The sequence below is a fragment of the Sabethes cyaneus genome, chromosome 2 (genome assembly GCF_943734655.1).
Source record: "Sabethes cyaneus chromosome 2, idSabCyanKW18_F2, whole genome shotgun sequence".
NCBI lineage: Eukaryota > Metazoa > Arthropoda > Insecta > Diptera > Culicidae > Sabethes > Sabethes cyaneus.
In genome coordinates, this window is record NC_071354.1 from 216419130 (window position 1) to 216436314 (window position 17185).

At 42.9% G+C, this 17185-nt stretch overlaps 2 protein-coding genes and 1 long non-coding RNA gene across 3 annotated transcripts in view; all 3 read left to right on the top strand.

The window, feature by feature from the left end:
* Positions 1–304: 304 nt before the first annotated feature.
* Positions 305–983, top strand: LOC128737967 (uncharacterized). Its single transcript, XR_008412064.1, has 3 exons — positions 305–436; positions 540–808; positions 875–983. It is a non-coding gene; the product is annotated as an uncharacterized LOC128737967 (long non-coding RNA).
* Positions 984–1939: 956 nt separating this feature from the next.
* LOC128737052 (uncharacterized) lies at positions 1940–4634 on the top strand. The gene is made up of 3 exons (XM_053831599.1): positions 1940–2008; positions 2148–2522; positions 2611–4634. The coding sequence occupies exons 2-3, from the start codon at positions 2373–2375 to the stop codon at positions 3832–3834; spliced, it is 1374 nt and encodes a 457-aa protein (XP_053687574.1). The 5' UTR covers positions 1940–2008; positions 2148–2372; the 3' UTR covers positions 3835–4634.
* An 8801-nt stretch (positions 4635–13435) lies between these two features.
* LOC128733917 (nuclear factor NF-kappa-B p110 subunit) overlaps positions 13436–17185 on the top strand; it is a 35984-nt gene continuing 32234 nt past the window's right edge. Inside the window, exon 1 of the mRNA XM_053827788.1 lies at positions 13436–14257. Within this exon, the coding sequence (XP_053683763.1) occupies positions 14212–14257 (46 nt within the window). The 5' untranslated portion in view covers positions 13436–14211. The remainder of the gene's footprint in view (positions 14258–17185) is intronic.

Genomic DNA, 17185 nt, shown 5'->3' on the forward strand with positions numbered 1-17185 from the left:
GGCAAACGGTTTTTATCATGATAAAACAGCTACGCGAGTGGTTCAATTCGCCTATAACAATGAGCAACATACACTCACGCTTCGTAGCATCGCTGAATATACGAATATCGTGAGCAACGCAAAAGTGCGATTGGACGCTTTTTGCTGCTTGTAAAGCCACTAACACTACTTTAAACTATTCTCTGTACGTGGTAATATTATTTTGAATAATTTCCGACGTCCCCGGGCATTCTGTATCCAAAAAATCGAACACACTCAATGTTCAATATTCAATTTTTGAACGAATTCTGATATTCACATTGAGGTTCTGTTCGTGATAAAATTCAAAGCTGATGCGTGCATTATCGGCGAGGCAGGCGAATAGTGTATGTTCATGAGGGATGTTCATCGATTCAAATGATCACTTTTTCGCGAATTCTCCAACCACTGCCTATAGGTATAGATTTATTTTTTTTATTTCCAACAAAAAAATATTTTCAATCCAATCAGTAATTATTTAAGAATTTAGTTATTTATTGTCTATGTATATTTTCTACTAGGTGCAAATGTAAGCCTCGGGCAACCATGACGTTAGAAGCTGCACATCCATATCGTGCTGATCAACGCGTAGTTGATTGTGACGGACGTCAGGGCGATGGTTCGGATCCGATCGCGAAAATCATCACCAAAAACCAATGGGTGGGGTCACAAATCGCCACTACCTGTCCGCAGCTACACTCCCAGTAATGTAAATTCGCATGTAAAAGGAAAAAAAACGACGCCGATGACTACAAGGGGGCCGGCTAGCAACGGTTCAAACGCGTACAAGGTAAAGCGAGTGCTATTATTATCAGTGTGTCGTTTCAAAACTCATCAAATTCTATTCTTTTCGCAGGTTTCCAACGTGGTAGCGACTAAGAGTCTAGCTCGAAGAAAAAGGCTCCACGAAAGACAAAGCAAAAGTTGGAATTCGCGCTATCCTGTAAGCTTGCTGGTTATTGTTTAAACAATGAACTACTAAATAATCAAATAATTAATAAAAAATAATAAATAATTCAATCAAATCAAATTATTTGAAAGAAATCCGCGTCGTTGTCATTTACATCGATTTTTCTACATCTTTGTCATTACGTCGTTGTTGAGTACATCGATTTTTTTTACATTTTGGTCATTACGTCGTTGTTAAGTACATCGATTTTTTTTACAACTTTGTCGTTACGTGTCGTTTCCATTACACGATTTTGTGTACATCATTCTAAATAAAGCATATTCGTGTAATATTCAACAAACGGTCGGAAAGAGTGATGTGCATCGTTTTGATGTAATATTGTCATCAAATTTTTTGCTGTGTACTCTATTCGGAGTAGGTCCACATTTTGCGAAACTAAGTACAATTCTAGATAGAATTAACAAAAGGGCGAATGTCGAAAATGTAAACAAAACGAGTGAGAGTTATTTTTTGCTGGGCCAGCATAGGAAAATCAACCCTCACTCAGTTTGTTTACGCTTGCGACATTCGCTCTTTTGTTAATTCTAACTTAAATTTTACTCAATTTAGAGTTAAAATAAATGAGCGTGAGGGTGGGTTTAACTCCATTCGTCAACATTCCCAACCGCAGGGCTTGCTGAGACAGCTGATAGAACTGCGCGTGAAACAGAAACATGTGGCTACAAACATCTTTTTCGCACTTGCGTGCTATTTTCAATGACAAAGCGAGATCGTCAGATTGGCATCCAATATTCTGCTTCGAAAAGGAAAAGAACATTTTTATGATTGTGTGAGTGATTGGCTTTGACGAAGTAGGATGGAACGATGGAGCCACAAGAGATTTCATAGCCTGTTTGCACTTGCAAAAAATCCCCTAATGAACTGTCATTCTGTGGGTGACGATAAAAGTAAAAATACTTCCTTCTTGCTTTTGCTCACGTTAAACTAAAAACTTTGTCTAGAAAGATTTTGTGCAAACTGCGAAGCACAGTTTAGTTGAATGGAATTGTAATGAAGTAAAAAGTTTGTGAAGGAATGTGCGTAAGTAGGTTGTAAAGTGCTAAAAAGGTTCTTAATTGGTTGAAGAGACGTTTTCGTTATTTGCCAGTGTAGAATAGTTGAAGATTTTCCTAGAAATCAACGAATGAAAAGTAACGCGCCATTTTCCAGTCAAACTTAGGATATCTTTCGCGTTGTGTTTCGCCCCGTAAGCAAAAAAACGAGCACAACGGGACAGTGCAGCATAGAAGAGTGAAAAATCTAATACATACCATCTTTGGAGAGCAAGGCGAGCAACAGCACCAGTTGTCCGTTTAGTGTATTATCTGCATCGGTATTTAGACTTCAAGTGCATTCCGTCACTGCTGTAGTATTCCTGTTTTGGATAACATAACACCATAGAAAAATGAACGAAAATCTTTTGAAAATATGTCGGATATGTCTTACCGAGGGTTCTCGGCACATATTTCAAAAATCAGTTCGCCCTGACGCCCTGTATAATGTTTCGTCACTGAACCGAATTTCGGAAAAGCTGCGCTACGTAACACTGTTGAAGGTAAGTGAACAATGACCAATGCTTTGAACGAAGCGATTTCTTGGAAAATCATCTACCTAATCTTAAAATGTATTGGTATATTTTATAGATCGATGAAGCGGAAAACCTTCCTCCGATGATATGTGATTTGTGCATTGTTCAGCTGAATGTGGCCTATAACTTCAAGCGACAGGCTACTGAATCCGATACCAAGTTGCGCCAATATTTGATCGAGAACGGAATCGACATCATGAAGGATCCACTCTCCTTTCAGAGCAATCGAGTTTCGAATGCGCCAGTTACCGGACGGGCCATTGAGTCCAACCGCGTCAATCAGAGGGTTAATTCAGTTTCGTCTTCGGTGCTAGAGGTTTCCGCTAACCAAACTATACCCACGGTACCAACGGAGGAAACTCGTCTGTTGCCAATACGAATTAAAGTGGAAAATTCCGATACTGTTGAGCAGTTATCGAACTCAACCATTTCACCATTAAGCACGGTTACAATAAATGCTCAAGCTAATGACAATTTAAGAACGGCGGCTGCAACTTGTGGGAATTCCGCAGAAAAACAAGTTGTTGATTCATCTCCATCTTCGAGCAAAGGAAGTTTTGCTTCCAGTGGACGCGATAGTACTATGGTCGTGGTTGACAGTCGCAATGTAAGCCAGCAAGGCGATGAAGATTACGTTCAAGCATTCTTGGGTTCAACTAGTACCGTCGATTCTTGCGAATCAAAAGTATTAGGTCCTGTGAATGAAAACTGTAAGGATGCCAAGGAAACATCTGAAGATGATAAAAAAGTTCTCCTAATCGAGTCCTCCGAAGATGGAAATAATCAGAATCCTAAATGCAAACCATCGAAACGAATGCAGAGTATACTGTCCCAGCTTACCATCGATATGGTCAATGGAGCTCTATTTCCCAAATCTAAACTCCGTGCCAATGCTAGAAACAAACAACAGGAAGACAAGATCAAACAGAAGAAACCAGAAGTGGCAAATCTGTCCTATCCCGCAACCCGCCGGCATTCGTTGGAACTGTTTCCACGCATTGGCAGTGAAAAAAAGAAAACCAATTTTCTGGTGCTAGCACAAAGCCCCTCAAGTCGAAAGAGACTTTCCGATTCCAGCTTAATCAGTCCCAGCAAGCTGCGGTCCTTGCGGGAAAAGATTCGCGAGGAACGCGGTAAGCGACAGGAACATGCGACGACAGGTGGTGCTGGTGCTGACCATACCGGTGAAAGTGACTCGAAACGACGACGAAATGCTACCCCGTCGTTCAGGTCTTGGGTATCGTCCGGTTCGAGTGCCGACAAGGTGCGGCTGTCATGAGTAAGGGTGAAAAGAGAACCGTGCTGTTAGGAAAGGGGAGCTTGAAAAACAAAACATTACGATGACATTTTGCTGACATTAAATGAACAGTTTATACCTAATAGTTTTTCCACTAGGGAAGCCGTAGAAATTGTACAGTGAAAAATGCACCTGTTTAAACATATCGAAACCGATGAGAAGCTGTAGGTTGTAGTGGTTGAAACACTTTCTTATTAAGAAAAATGTATGACATTAATTCTAGTTGTAGTTGGAATCAACAAAAAAATATTTTGTTTTGGATATATTTAAGTTTGTGCCTTGGCAAAAATACCATGAAAATTTCTTGAAAACTTTTTAGAATACGCTATACCTGATAGGTATGTAGTTGTTAAGATGAGCTATTTGAACTGAAAATATTGCTTATTTCACATTATTTATTTGAGTTTAACTATCTGTCCTTAGACAGCATAGCAATTATAACATAGAATTGTAAATCATAAGTAGTAAACAGTACATTTAAAATAAAGATCGTTTAACATTCTGCATCCGTCTTGTTTACTGGTACTGTATTAGATTTTAGCTTTAATTTTAAGACATTATTTCTCAGTTAAACATTTTAAAGTTATAGTCAACTGTTTTACAAATTATGCTGTATGGAGACGGATGGCTAGTTGTTTGTAATTAGTGGAGACACACGGTTGGTTGTGAAGTTTGTCGGAGCAAAGGCGGTACATTTCGTTTCCAGAATTTGAGCTTCTGTTCGACAGACTTCGCAGCCAGTTGTTAGTGTGTAGGACTAAAATTGTTTCAAAGGATTTTAATTTAATAGTAATATTGTGGACGTGCGTAAGAAATAAACTTTAATCTATACTATCATAAAAATTGCCTAACTATATAATTTCGTCTCAATTCTGCATTCCGATCAGAAACGTCCCGATCGACGTGTGTTACAGCATACGATGTATTCCGATCGAAGCACAATTTCTGATCGGATCCGGCTCCGATCTGTATGTAGAATAGAGGCGTTTGTGTTCGATGGCCATCGTAAAGTAGATAAATCAGATGAGTAGCTGAACCAAAGGACCTGACAGCAGAAAAAAAAATAAAAGAAGTAATATAATCGGGTGCCTCTTTGAGATTTCGTTCGCTTCTCTACCCAAGGTATCTCCGATCTGATTTCACCTCTGCTAAGTTTCTTTTTCTATTGGAAGCTGGTGAGATTGACCGTGTAGATTTAAATGTGAGACTACCACACTCGAATGATGTATCGTAGGTAATGGTTGACAAAACCTGCAACAGTACAGACAGAGAGACCTCATCGAAATTCATCTAGTTAGTGCAACGCGGGTGAGTAAGGCAATGTTGTTGGCAAGGTTAAGGTCAATTTGGTTGACGAGTCGATAAGATGGATTGGTTTGTCTGGAACTCTCCTAAGCCTAATGGTTTCATGGTTGAGTCGGTCAAACGCTTTTTACATAGACCAACCATGTGGTTTAGTCTTATCTAATTAGAACTTCGACTAATATCCCTGCGTCCAGTCTACCGGAAAAGTTGCGATGTCCCATATATTGCTGAATAGTATCATCAGGACTAGCAAAGAACGATCAATTTTGAGCTTCTTGACTGAAATGCAGTCAGACGCTCTGTTGCATTTCATACGCATCGTTGACGGGCAGCCATCCAGCGGCTGAAAAACAAAGCAGCAGGAACGAATGGCATTGAAGCGGAACTTATAAAAATGGGCCCGGACAAGTTGGTCAGCTGTTTGCAACAATTGATTGCTTAGATATGGGATACGGAACGACTACCTAAGGAGTGGATAGACGGCATTATTTACCTTATCTACCAGAAAGGCGATAAGTTGGATTGTGGATTGTGGATTCCGAGCAATTACTATCCTGAAGCACTATGTAACTTTCCCAAGTCATTTTCCTTCAACTGTCGCTAATAGCCAATAGATTCAGACCGGCTTCATGGAGGGCCGGTCTACAACGGACCAAATCTTCACTCTGCAGCAGATCCTCCAGAATTGCCTCGAATTCGGAGTTTCTATGCATCACCTGTTCAATTTAATTGATTTCAAAGCAGCATATGATTGTGTAAACTGACAAAAGCTATGGAATATTCTGGACGAAAACGACTTTCCGGGTAAGCTTACTAGGCTTATCATGGCTACGTGCCGGGTGGGATCCAGTGCTGTGTGATAATTTCGGGTGGACTGACGAACTCAATCGAATCTCGCAGGGAACTTCGACAAGGAGATGGTCTTTCCTACCTGCTATTCAACATTGCGGTTGAAAGCGTTATCAGAAGAGCAACGATCGAAATGCGGGGCATTTAAAATAAATCCAGAGTGCTAGAAGCAAGGCTGTCCTACACTCAGTGCACCAATTTTGCTTATTTAACTGCGTAACACCTCAACCAAGCAAAATTCGAAAGTGTTATGTATGGGGCATTTATAGAGTTAATTACTATCCATATTATTGCTGAACTAAGTATTGCTCTATCTAAAGTATTTACGGCACACTCCCAGTTCACACTGGGTGGTGCACCAAGTGCACCGTAAATACTTAAGATAGAGCAATACTTAGTTCAGCAAACTTGTGGATAATAATTGACTCTATAAATGCCCCAAATATAACATTTTCGAATTTTGCTTGGTTGAGGTGTTACAGTTAAATAAGCAAAGTAGGTGCACTGAGTGCAGGACAGCCCTGGCTAGGAGGAGAGTTTTATATTAGCCACACATTTATTTAATGCTCCAGTTTTTTTAATGTAACCGAAATGGCGCCTCCAAGTGGCGCTCCAAGCAACTGCTTGTTTTGCTTAAGGAAAGCGCCGGCCCTGTGAGCAGGTCGCTTGCCAAATCATGTATTTCTTGGCAACCTTTAAAAGTTTCTGCTTGCTTATTTCCTCTGGAACATCAAACCCTGGAAAATCCCTGACCGAAGCACTGGAGGGTATGAAATGGGAAAGGCAAAAGAGGCCATTCCAAGCCCCTACCTAGCGCCTCCACGTGGCCTTACCCGGTAATGTTCTATTGAGTAGCCAAACTCCAAGAGGTGCGATGATGGGTGGTTCCCGACTGCCTGATCTCAAACTGCGGGTTTGGATGACGCCTGAGCCACACGACCTTGTTACATAAGTTATTTTAATTATCTGTTTCGTTTTAGCTCATGAAGCAAGCACCTCCTACTGTACAGGGAAATCTCGGGCCGAATAAAGTTTAAATAATGCTCATGGATTCCAGAAGAAATAAATTAAATTAATAATGGAAGCACTCATGTAAACTCAAATGATGCAACTCTATTCCATTCGAAGGACTGCTAGTGAGGTTGTTCTATTTTTGTCCATATACCTTCATATAATGTATATATAACACATATTTTATTACATTGCCATATACCATCATTATCGTAAAGGGGAAGGAGAAGGAGCCTCAGCCCAAGTTATATAAGGTCGGCGAAGATTTTGACGCGCCCTTCTAGCATACAAATTATCACGCAAGATAAGTTGGCACAGCGAAGTTATGTATCTAGACACCGGAAGTCTATGCTGGAAGGAGTGTCTTATATTCACGTGGAATCATATGAGCGACATTGCTTATAGATCCACCCAACCCCTTTTGGTCCTTCACGAACAGCATTGACATGAAAGTTGCTACAAAGATAAATTCGATTCTGCAGTAATTCTACTTGCATACAATGAGAAACCCTTGAGGTGATGGTGTGGTTACTCCCATACATACATACATACATCCCAGACCGAAGCACTGAAATTCTCCTTACCTAAATGCCGTTCGATGCTCAGAGCTTCGTAGTAACGTTTTACCACACGACTCATAGTTGAATGCACGATTCCGTGTTGTTTTCCGATATCCCGATAAGATAGTTGAGGATATTTCAGATGCTTGTCCAAAATCAATTCGCGGCGTTCCTTTTCGGGTGACGTCATTTTTCCAATTTTCGAAAAACGCAGCGATAAAAATACAGTAAAAACAATACACTCTAAACTATTTCTACCCAAATTTTCAAGAGAAAATACCTAATGGATAATTTTATACAGCGTTTCTTCCGCGGCGCAATTTGATGTGGGACATCCTTTAGCCTCCATTTTTACTCTGACGTAAATTGCCTCCGCCGTCCCAAGGTTTCTAGTAATGAAGACAAAGTCGTCTGCAAAGGCTAGAAGTTGGTTACTTTTGCCACACCTTCAATAGCGATGTAAAATAACATACAGGACAGTCCAAACCCTTGTCGCAACTCTCTGTGCGATTCGAAACGACTGGAGAGTGCCCCCGTAACCCACATGTAGCGCATCACTCGCTCCAGGGTAGCTTTGATAAGCCGCGCCAGTTTGTCCGGAAAACCGTTCTCGTGCATTATCTACCGTAGTTGTTCGCACTCTATCGTATGCTGCCCTGAAATCTCTTGCTATTGATCACCTCTCAAAGAATTTGCGCAAGTAATTATTTTGGAATAATTGTTATAGTTATAGCTCATTCCACACTTGGCGAAATTCTCCCTTGTGGCCATGCTGGATATTTTGCTTGATGGATTTAATCGTCAAACCAGGAAGGTAGAGCTTCATCCAGTAGGCGCGCGTAGTTCTCGGCAAATCGTGGGTTGTCTAATTGCCGAATGTTTAAGCTAATGATCCGCATCGAAATTGGTACCCCGTAGGAAACGAATGCCTGGTAAATGGCTGGATAATGCGGAATATAGACCCCATAGTGATCGTTAGTTTCTTATCCAGCAACTCCGATCGCGAACTCCTCGTGGTACCAGCCGGAATACGAGCAACCTTAGCGGAGATCGGGTAACCAACCCCGGTGGAAACTAAGGTCGTATACTAACCGGGAAGGAGGTATAGTTAGTCTCGGCACTATAAGATGGCAGGCCCATCGCGAAACTCGGTAGTGTTGCCCCAGTACGGCTACACACCTAAATTAAATAACTTACAAAATTCAAGCAAATTCGGAGCGGAATATTCGGCATCAACCTAGGTGACAGAACCAGGACGAGGAGTAGAAACTCGGTACTTAGAACTGCAGATCGCTAAATTTCGCAGGTGGCGGGCGGATGCTGATTGAACAGCTTGAACCCGGCCAATTGGGCATTGTAGCTCTGCCGCAGAAGAGAGAAGGTATGGAAGATCCGTGGCGGAAAGGTTCAGTTTTACCAGAGCGGTAGCACTACCAACGAGCTGGGAACGGGCTTTGTAGTGTTGGGCGGAATGCAGGATCGCGTGATAGATTGGAAGGTGATCAACGAGAGAATGTGTGTATTGAGGATAAAGGGCCATTTCTTCAATTATAGCATCATGAACGTGCACTGTCCGCACGAAGGTAGACCCGACGATGAGAAAGAAGCATTTTACGCGAGGCTGGAGGCAACGTACGACAGCTGCTCGTCACGAGACATCAAGATCGTCATCGGGGATATGAACGCCCAGGTCGGTAGGGAAGAAATGTATAGACCGGTGGTAGGACCCCATAGCCTGCACAACGACACGAACGATAACGGCCAACGATGTATAAACTTCGCAGCTTCCCGAGGCTTGGTGATCCGAAGCACCTTTTTCCCACGCAAGGATATCCACAAAGCCATCTGGAGATCACCTGACCAACGTACAATGAACCAAATTGACCACGTTCTCATAGAGGGCCGGTTTTTCTCTAATATCACGAACATACGCTCCCGACGGGGTGCGGATATTGATTCTGACCATTACCTAGTAGCAGTACATGTGCGCTCAAAGCTGTCCACCGTATACTGGACGCGTCAAAGTCACCCTCCTCGGCTGAACATCAGGCAGCTAGATAACCCGCAAGTTGCCGAGAACTACGCGCGAATACTGAATGAGGCACTGCCTTCTTCCGAGGAGTTAGGTGCTTCAAACCTCGAAGACGGTTTAGGCAGAATACGCTCGGCCATCGGAGAGGCCGGCACTAGGTATTGACCCTCGGAGTACACAAAATGATTGGTTTGATGGGGAATGCCAGGGGAAAAAACTGCTTGGAAAAATTATCTAAGTATTGCCACTAGAGAGAACCTGGCCAAATATCGACGAGCTAGAGGAACCAGTTGACCACGATCCTGAGGAGAAAAAAGCGCCAAAAGGAGGACAGAGATCGTAAAGAATTAGAACAACTATTCCGAGCTAATGACACGCGCAAGTTTTATGAGAAGGTGAACCAAACTCGGAAAGGCTACACACCGAAACCTGACATGTATAGGGATGAGGGAGGTAATCTAATCACAAACGAGCGCGAGGTGGTCGACAGATGGAAACAGTTCTTCGATGAACATCTCAATGGCGAAGTCGCAGAAGGAGGCGGAACGGAAATTAACCTAGGAGCGCCCATGGAAGATAGTAATGTCCTAGCACCTGATCTCCAAGAAGTCAAACGAGAAATCGAGCTGCTGAAGACTAATAAAGCCGCTGGGAAGGACCGCCTACCGGCAGAGCTTTTTAAACATGTCGGAGAAACGCTAGCAAAGGTTCTACACTGGGTTTGTTCGAGGATTTGGGAGGAGGAAAAGCTACCAGAGGAATGGATGGAAGGAGTGGTTTGTCCCATCTACAAAAAGGGTGATCGGCTAGACTGCTGCAACTGCAGCGTCAGTGCCCAGTACGGGTAACATTGACCAACGGTAGCATTGACGGTTAACATTGACCGAAGCTTCCGCGGCAGCGAAAGTTTTACCTTTCGGTGCGGTTATAAAGTTTATTGCTATGACAGTTTCAGGGGCAAGCGCCAACGTTTGCACATGGAAAATAACAAACATTGTACGTCGAACGTGCGATGGGAGTTAGCTTAGTACATGTGTGAGAGGTTTCGCGCGCCAACTGAAACTCTCATAGAACTTAAGTTCCGCTCTACTCTCTCTTTGTTTTTCTCAGCAACTGTTCTAGTACTTCTTACTACGAACAATTAAAAGCTGCTATAAATACGGGCGGCAACGCCACTAGGAAAAATTCTAACTCAAGTGAAAAGTGCAGAAAGTTTATCCCCCGGTGGGGGCTAGATTCAGATCCAAAATGTAGGGGTTGAGAGTGTGATTCAGGAAAACTTGTAGATAGTGATTTTAGTTTTAGTAATAAACTTCTACACACCCATCTTGTGCTTTTTTTTTATCTACGTAGCGTTTAAGCTACACAACTATCGCGGTATTACGCTGGTAAACGCCGCCTACAAGGTACTCTCCCAGATCCTGTTACGCCGGCTGTCACCGATAGCACAAGGTTTCGTAGGGAATTATCAGGCGGGTTTCATGGGGGCTCGCGCAACTACGGACCAAATTTTTACTATCCGACAGTTCTTGCAGAAATGTCGGGAGTACAACGTGCCCACGCATCACATCTTTATTGATTTCAAAGCAGCGTACGATACAGTCGATCGAGACAAGCAATGGCAGATAATGCACGAACACGGTTTTCCGGACAAACTGACGCGACTGATTAGAGCTACATTCGATCGAGAGATATATTTCATACGCATCTCTGGAACACTCTCGAGTCCCTTCGAGACGCGGCGAGGGTTGAGACAGGGTGACGGTTTATCCTGCACGTAGTTCAACATCGCTCTTGAGGGGGTGATCCGACGAGCGGGCATCGAAACGAGAGGCACGATCTTTACGAGAGGAAGGGTAGCCAACTTCCAGGCTTTGCAGATGACTTCGATAATGATATCAAAGCAAGAAATTTGCGACGGCGGAGGCAATCTACGCCAGATTGAAAGCGAAGTCTAGGAGAATTGGGCTAAAAATAAATGAGTCGAAAACTAAATACATGAAACAAAGGAAACAAACGCGCGTCTTCCACGGACGGTAACCGTTGATGGCGACGAACTAGAAGTGGTAGAGGAGTTCGTGTACTTGGGATCCAGCGGCGAATCCAAGCGGGACATCGGGCCTACTTTAACCTTCGTAAAACGCTACGATCAGGAAGCACACGCCGCCCCACGAAGCTAACAATGTACAAAACCCTTATTAGACCGGTAGTTCTTTATGGACTTGAAACCGTGACGCTACTCACGGAGGACATACGCGCCCTTGCCGTGTTCGAGCGGAAAGTGCTGCGAACGATATTTGGCGGAGTACAAACTGAAAGCGGAGTGTGGCGGAGGCGTATGAATCACGAGCTATAGGCACTGCTTGGAGAGACTCCCATCGTACATCTAGCGAAAGTTAGCAGGCTAAGGTGGGTCGGCCACGTCGTAAGGATTCCGGACGGCAGGTTGACGAAAATAGTCCTCTTCAACAACCCCACCGGCACTAGGAACAGGGGGGCCCAACGTGCACGATGGCTCGACCAGGTCGAAAGCGATTTGCGACTTCTGAGACGACTAGGAAAGTGGCTTAATAAGACCGAGTTGAATGGAGACGAGTGCTTGAAACAGCACGAGCTACCCCGGCTCTATGCTAATGAAGAAGAAGGGAACGAATGTTGGTTATATTCCGGATAACCGGTTTTCGAAAGTGACTGCGTGGATATCTTTGCTGGAAAAGAAAGCCCTCAGGAAGCTGCGAGGTTTATACATCGTTGGCCGTTCTCGTTCGTGGCGATGTGTAGGCTACTGGGCCCGAACATCGGATTTCTACCCTATCGATACCCGGTACCTATCGGTACCCGGTCGATGATGACCTCGATGTCCCGTGGGGAAAAGCTGAACAGAGTTTTTTTTTCTGGTTTAGAATGCTGAAAGCGTTGGTTGTTAGAGACGAAACACGGATAGGTTGCCGAGTTCAAAGAATTATAAATCAGAGCTTGACGGTGACAGTTAGAAAAAGAAATTCCCCATTGTCTACTGAAACTGGAAAAAGGTCGGTTTAAAGCTTTAAAGTCTATCAGGAGTTAGTTGGTAAAAAAATGATGTGTTTTCAGCAGCAGTCCCTTTTTTCTGCAAATGCTTTTTCACCTAAGACGTCTTATACCATTTACTTTACATGGGCGAAAATTATGGTATGAAGTTAAGCACTCACTCGTGACTTCAACGGAGTCGCTTGGTTAATAACAATGTGACTCGATTTGGCCGAACATTCAACAATTGACATGAGAAAGCGAAAACGACTACGCTTTTGATTGAATGTTTACTAAAAGGGTTCAATTCTATAGAATAACATGCTTCAAAGTGCAACACACTCCGCTCCATTAGTTGCCTACTTCTGGTTCTCAAAACTGACCGTGATGATGTACTCGCGGTTGAGGGCAACTCATTCTCCGGTCGATGATAAGCTGATAGTACTGAACTGTAGTGGACCTACTGCTGGGCGGCACATTCGGTGAGCTTTGATGACGAGTGTCGCAAGTTTTGCGTTGGGCTTTAATTTATAGGCGAATGTGTGTGCGTTCGCGTGAAACTTCGCGTGATGACATCATCTCGTGTCGTTCGCGTTCGCTTCATCCCTCGTCGGCGAATGCGCGAACCGCTGCTGTGGCGGCTCCGTCTGTCGTATGAATGTAGTGCAAACAAGTTGTTTCGGGGAATCACACTGCGATCGACCGCAAACGAGTTTCAGTGCTATTGACTGTGCGGCGCAGTACGTGTACGCTGGAAAGGTTGGATCGCTTGCCGGAGCTAACACCGACGACGACGACGACGACGACTGCTAGCTAGCTAGTTTGTCCAGTCACAGAGCAGCAAAAGCAAAAAAAAAAATCGCTTTATTCCGTGTGTATTTTTCGCGATCTAGTCGACCGGAGCGCGGAGGATGACGGAGCTGTTTGGGATTCTGGGTCTGGCTCTCGACGCTGTGTTCATCGCTGCATCAGTGTTGCTTCAGTGACGCGAGGATCTGCTGCGAAAGTTTAGTATTGATCCTGAGCTTGAACGGCGTAGATCGTGTGCAAACTTTGACGTAGTTCCACAGAGAGTGTTGCAGCATAGATTGTGTGATGTGCAGTTTGGGAGCCCAGTGTTGATTGGAAAAACGGAGCTCTAAAGTGCAGATAAGCTAGTAAGCGCGAGTAACAAAACGAAAACATTGAATACTATTAGTGACAAGTGTTTGCTACCGTTCATGCGGTGGAGTGCGATTCCGTTAATTTTAATTTTTGTTTTTTGTTACTGCTGCTAAATTAGTATTTAGAGCTGGCACAGGGTGGTCACATTATGCGATAAGAGGGAAGTGCAGAAGAAACACGGTTCCGAATATTCGTTCGCTTGGGCGACGTTCATCGTATGCTGAAGGCCAGATTCGAATGTGAATTCGATTCGATCCATACACTTTTAACCACTTTTTTATTGGTGTTTGTCATCCGTTCCACGGCTGCGCTGCGTTAAGTGTGTTTTGATAGCAAAAGATAAGCGAAGCAAAAATATAAGTGATAATAAATCAACGCTGCTAAAATCATCGGAGGAACAGTCATCATCGATTTCGGTCATCGGTTATCATGTCGACGCTTCTGAACCTGGACAGTTATCGTCATGAATTGTTCGGTGAGTGATTTTATTCGGTTCGGAAGTTGGCTATTATTATTATTTTCCCGGACTAGATGTATCAGACTGGTTATGAATCACCACGCATCTTGTTTTTGTTGTTGTTGAAAAAAAAAGTTAAGGTTATCGATGATTATCATACCTACCTATTTCCTACTGCTTTAGACGTGATGAACCTTTTTAATCGAGTTAGTTGCTCGTTTTTGTTATTTTTGTTTATAAAAGTAACGACGGATTGATTTCTCATCTCACAAAACGTAAACTTTAATGCAAACAATAATTTAATTTAGCTTATTAAAATGATTGGAAGTCAAAATTCGATAGCCTGCAAGTGGAAGTCAACGCTTAGGTTCTTTTTCTTTTCCACGTTTGCTTATATAATGAGAATTGTCTATTTCACTTGCACTTGTGCACGTGACTTGTGCGATCAAAAGTTTTTAGCTAATCTTCCAGGGTATTTGACATTCGAACTTTTCTTATCACAGAAGTCGTTTAGCCTACTATGACTCAACACAGAGCCAAAACACCTTTGACATCTTTTAGATAGACGTTCAGCGTTCTGACATTTGTTATGTTGAAATATTTTAATACCGGGGAAAACCTGGAGTAAATATAACACTAAAATAGCAGATAGCGCAGATGAATGAAAAACTTTTCCCATATGGACTTTTCGTAATGTATGCGCATGTAGAATTTAGTAATCCACCCTGGGAAAGCTCCTGCCAGAGGGTATGGTTTATCGACTTTAGAACGTATAATCATAATAATTCATTTGATATGCTCGACCGCATGGTTCGTAATAATTGAGAGGGGGTTTCCTAGAACCGTGACCACATTTCCAATTGTCTGTGATTTCTAGTCCCTACACACCTCTCGTTCCTCTTAATCCCAGCCCTCTTCCGGGGGGATGCATACTGTGCTAAGCACGGTAGAACGTGTTCCCTGTATGTTTCACGATAAACAGGTATAAACACAAGCTAAATATGCACATTAGCACGCGACTAGCATGCAAAGCGGCTTGCGCAGTTATATCCGACGCTCAGTTTAACCGGCCGATGTTCGAAATAAGAAAAAATGTAAACTTGTATGACATTGGGAAAGCCCATTGCTCTCGGCAGTTAATCGACAGCGATGAAATAAAGGAAGACGGTATAAGCGATGATGACGGTGGCTATGAGTGGACCATCATCATTGTCGTTTATTAAGAAATGAGAATGCGACACCATCTGAAGTGGTTAAGAAGTTTTGTTATATATTCGATTGTTAATCATCAACAGTCCAACACCAGCATCCAATCCGGTCCATTGCATCGGCTGTTGGGCGCTTAGTTCTCATCTCACTCGTGAGGAGCTGCTGCAGTATGGAACAGTGTGCAGCGCTTGGCTCGAGTAAAGGGTGTTACGACCGAAATTTGGACAAAAAAGTGGACAATTGATTGAATTTTCTGTGGAAAAATTCAAATTATTTTCGATTTTAAAGTGCAATTAGTATAAAACAGAGACGCAATGTTCAGCTAAGCTTCAAGTTAATCGAATTCGTTTAGCTCCTGCCAGCAGATTTTGTACAGCCACGACACCGAGTATCAGTTTGACTTAGACAGCTTCTTGCTTTCAATAGTTTTTTGGGTTTTTTTGAGGTTCCGCTTGGCGATGATTTCCAAAGTATTCTGATTGAGCGGAGCATGGTGTGTTTGGAAGGTTTAATCTAGAAGATTGATGACGACGTACCTCTCCAAGCGCTTTGTTGCATATTGGCAGGATTATAAATCCGGCCAAAACAGCACGAAACAATCACGCTTTGATTTGATTTTGAAGACTGTGGCCTTCGTTCGCTTAAAACTCCTGGTTGATGGGACAAGTTGCCATGGAAATGTCGCTTTTTAACTTACGAGTACATACAGTGACGGTCAATATAATCCGTTGTTTCGGATACCTCCACGTACTCTCCAAGGTATGGACTCAACAAGGCTTCGACATGTGTTAGCGACATTAGCGCAGCATTAGCATACAATGCTTTCTGGATTTTGATCCACAGTTCCTCCCTTTGCTTTGATTTCACACGACCCACGGAATTTTTAATGATCTGCCCTAGGTTCTCTATTGGATTCAGATCAAGTGACTGTGTCGGCCATTGCATAAGATCAGTTTTGTTTTTAAAACCATTTCTTGATCGATCAAGCAGTATATCTAACGACATTTCCCATTCCGAATACTGCAGCATTATCGATTGTATTTCTGAATACAACCCGGAACAGTCCCAAACCAGAAGAAACATCCCTAGTTCATGATATTTCCTCCTTCATGTTTAAATATGGCTTTATTGTGCACTGAGGTTTTAAAGCAGAGGTATTCGGGCGGAGACGGATCCAACCAAATTCACTGTTGTACCAACAAACCACAGAATATTCCGCCATTTCTTACCCTTTTTGGGTCCAATTCAGTCGAATGGCGAATTTCAGACGAGCTTGGAGATGGGTACTGTTCTTGGAATGCTACCGATGCACTGCTTTTCAACAAGTCGGCTCTAAATTATTCTGGAACTCACTGGCAAACTCAGTTCAGCCCTTATCGTAGATGCTGGCTTGAACGGATCAATTTTGGACAGCCGTTCAATGTGATCCACATTCTTAGCTGTGGATTTCCAAGGACGTCCAGTTGCCGGATGTGTTTTTGGATCACGGAGAGCAGTACAAACGAATGTTTTTGATTTTCAAGAAAGGCTGCGATCTCTTGTTTGATTTTACCTTGCCTGGGTTTCCGTCAGTGATAGTTTAGGTGCATTTTATATGAAATTATAGCTGAAATTTACGACCAAGTACACTTTTCCGGTTACGAATTTCATTAATTGTATTGAAAAACACTTTGAAAAAGGACTTAAAATCACTAAATCAGGCAAAAATCGAAATGGGTTTTTGGCTTTTGTCGCGTA

Coding starts and splice junctions, on each gene's coding strand:
- LOC128737052 (XM_053831599.1), top strand. CDS start 2,373: ATGAACGAAAATCTTTTGAAAATATGTCGGATATGTCTTACCGAGGGT. Junction 2,523..2,610: donor GCTACGTAACACTGTTGAAG/GTAAGTGAACAA, acceptor TATATTTTATAG/ATCGATGAAGCGGAAAACCT.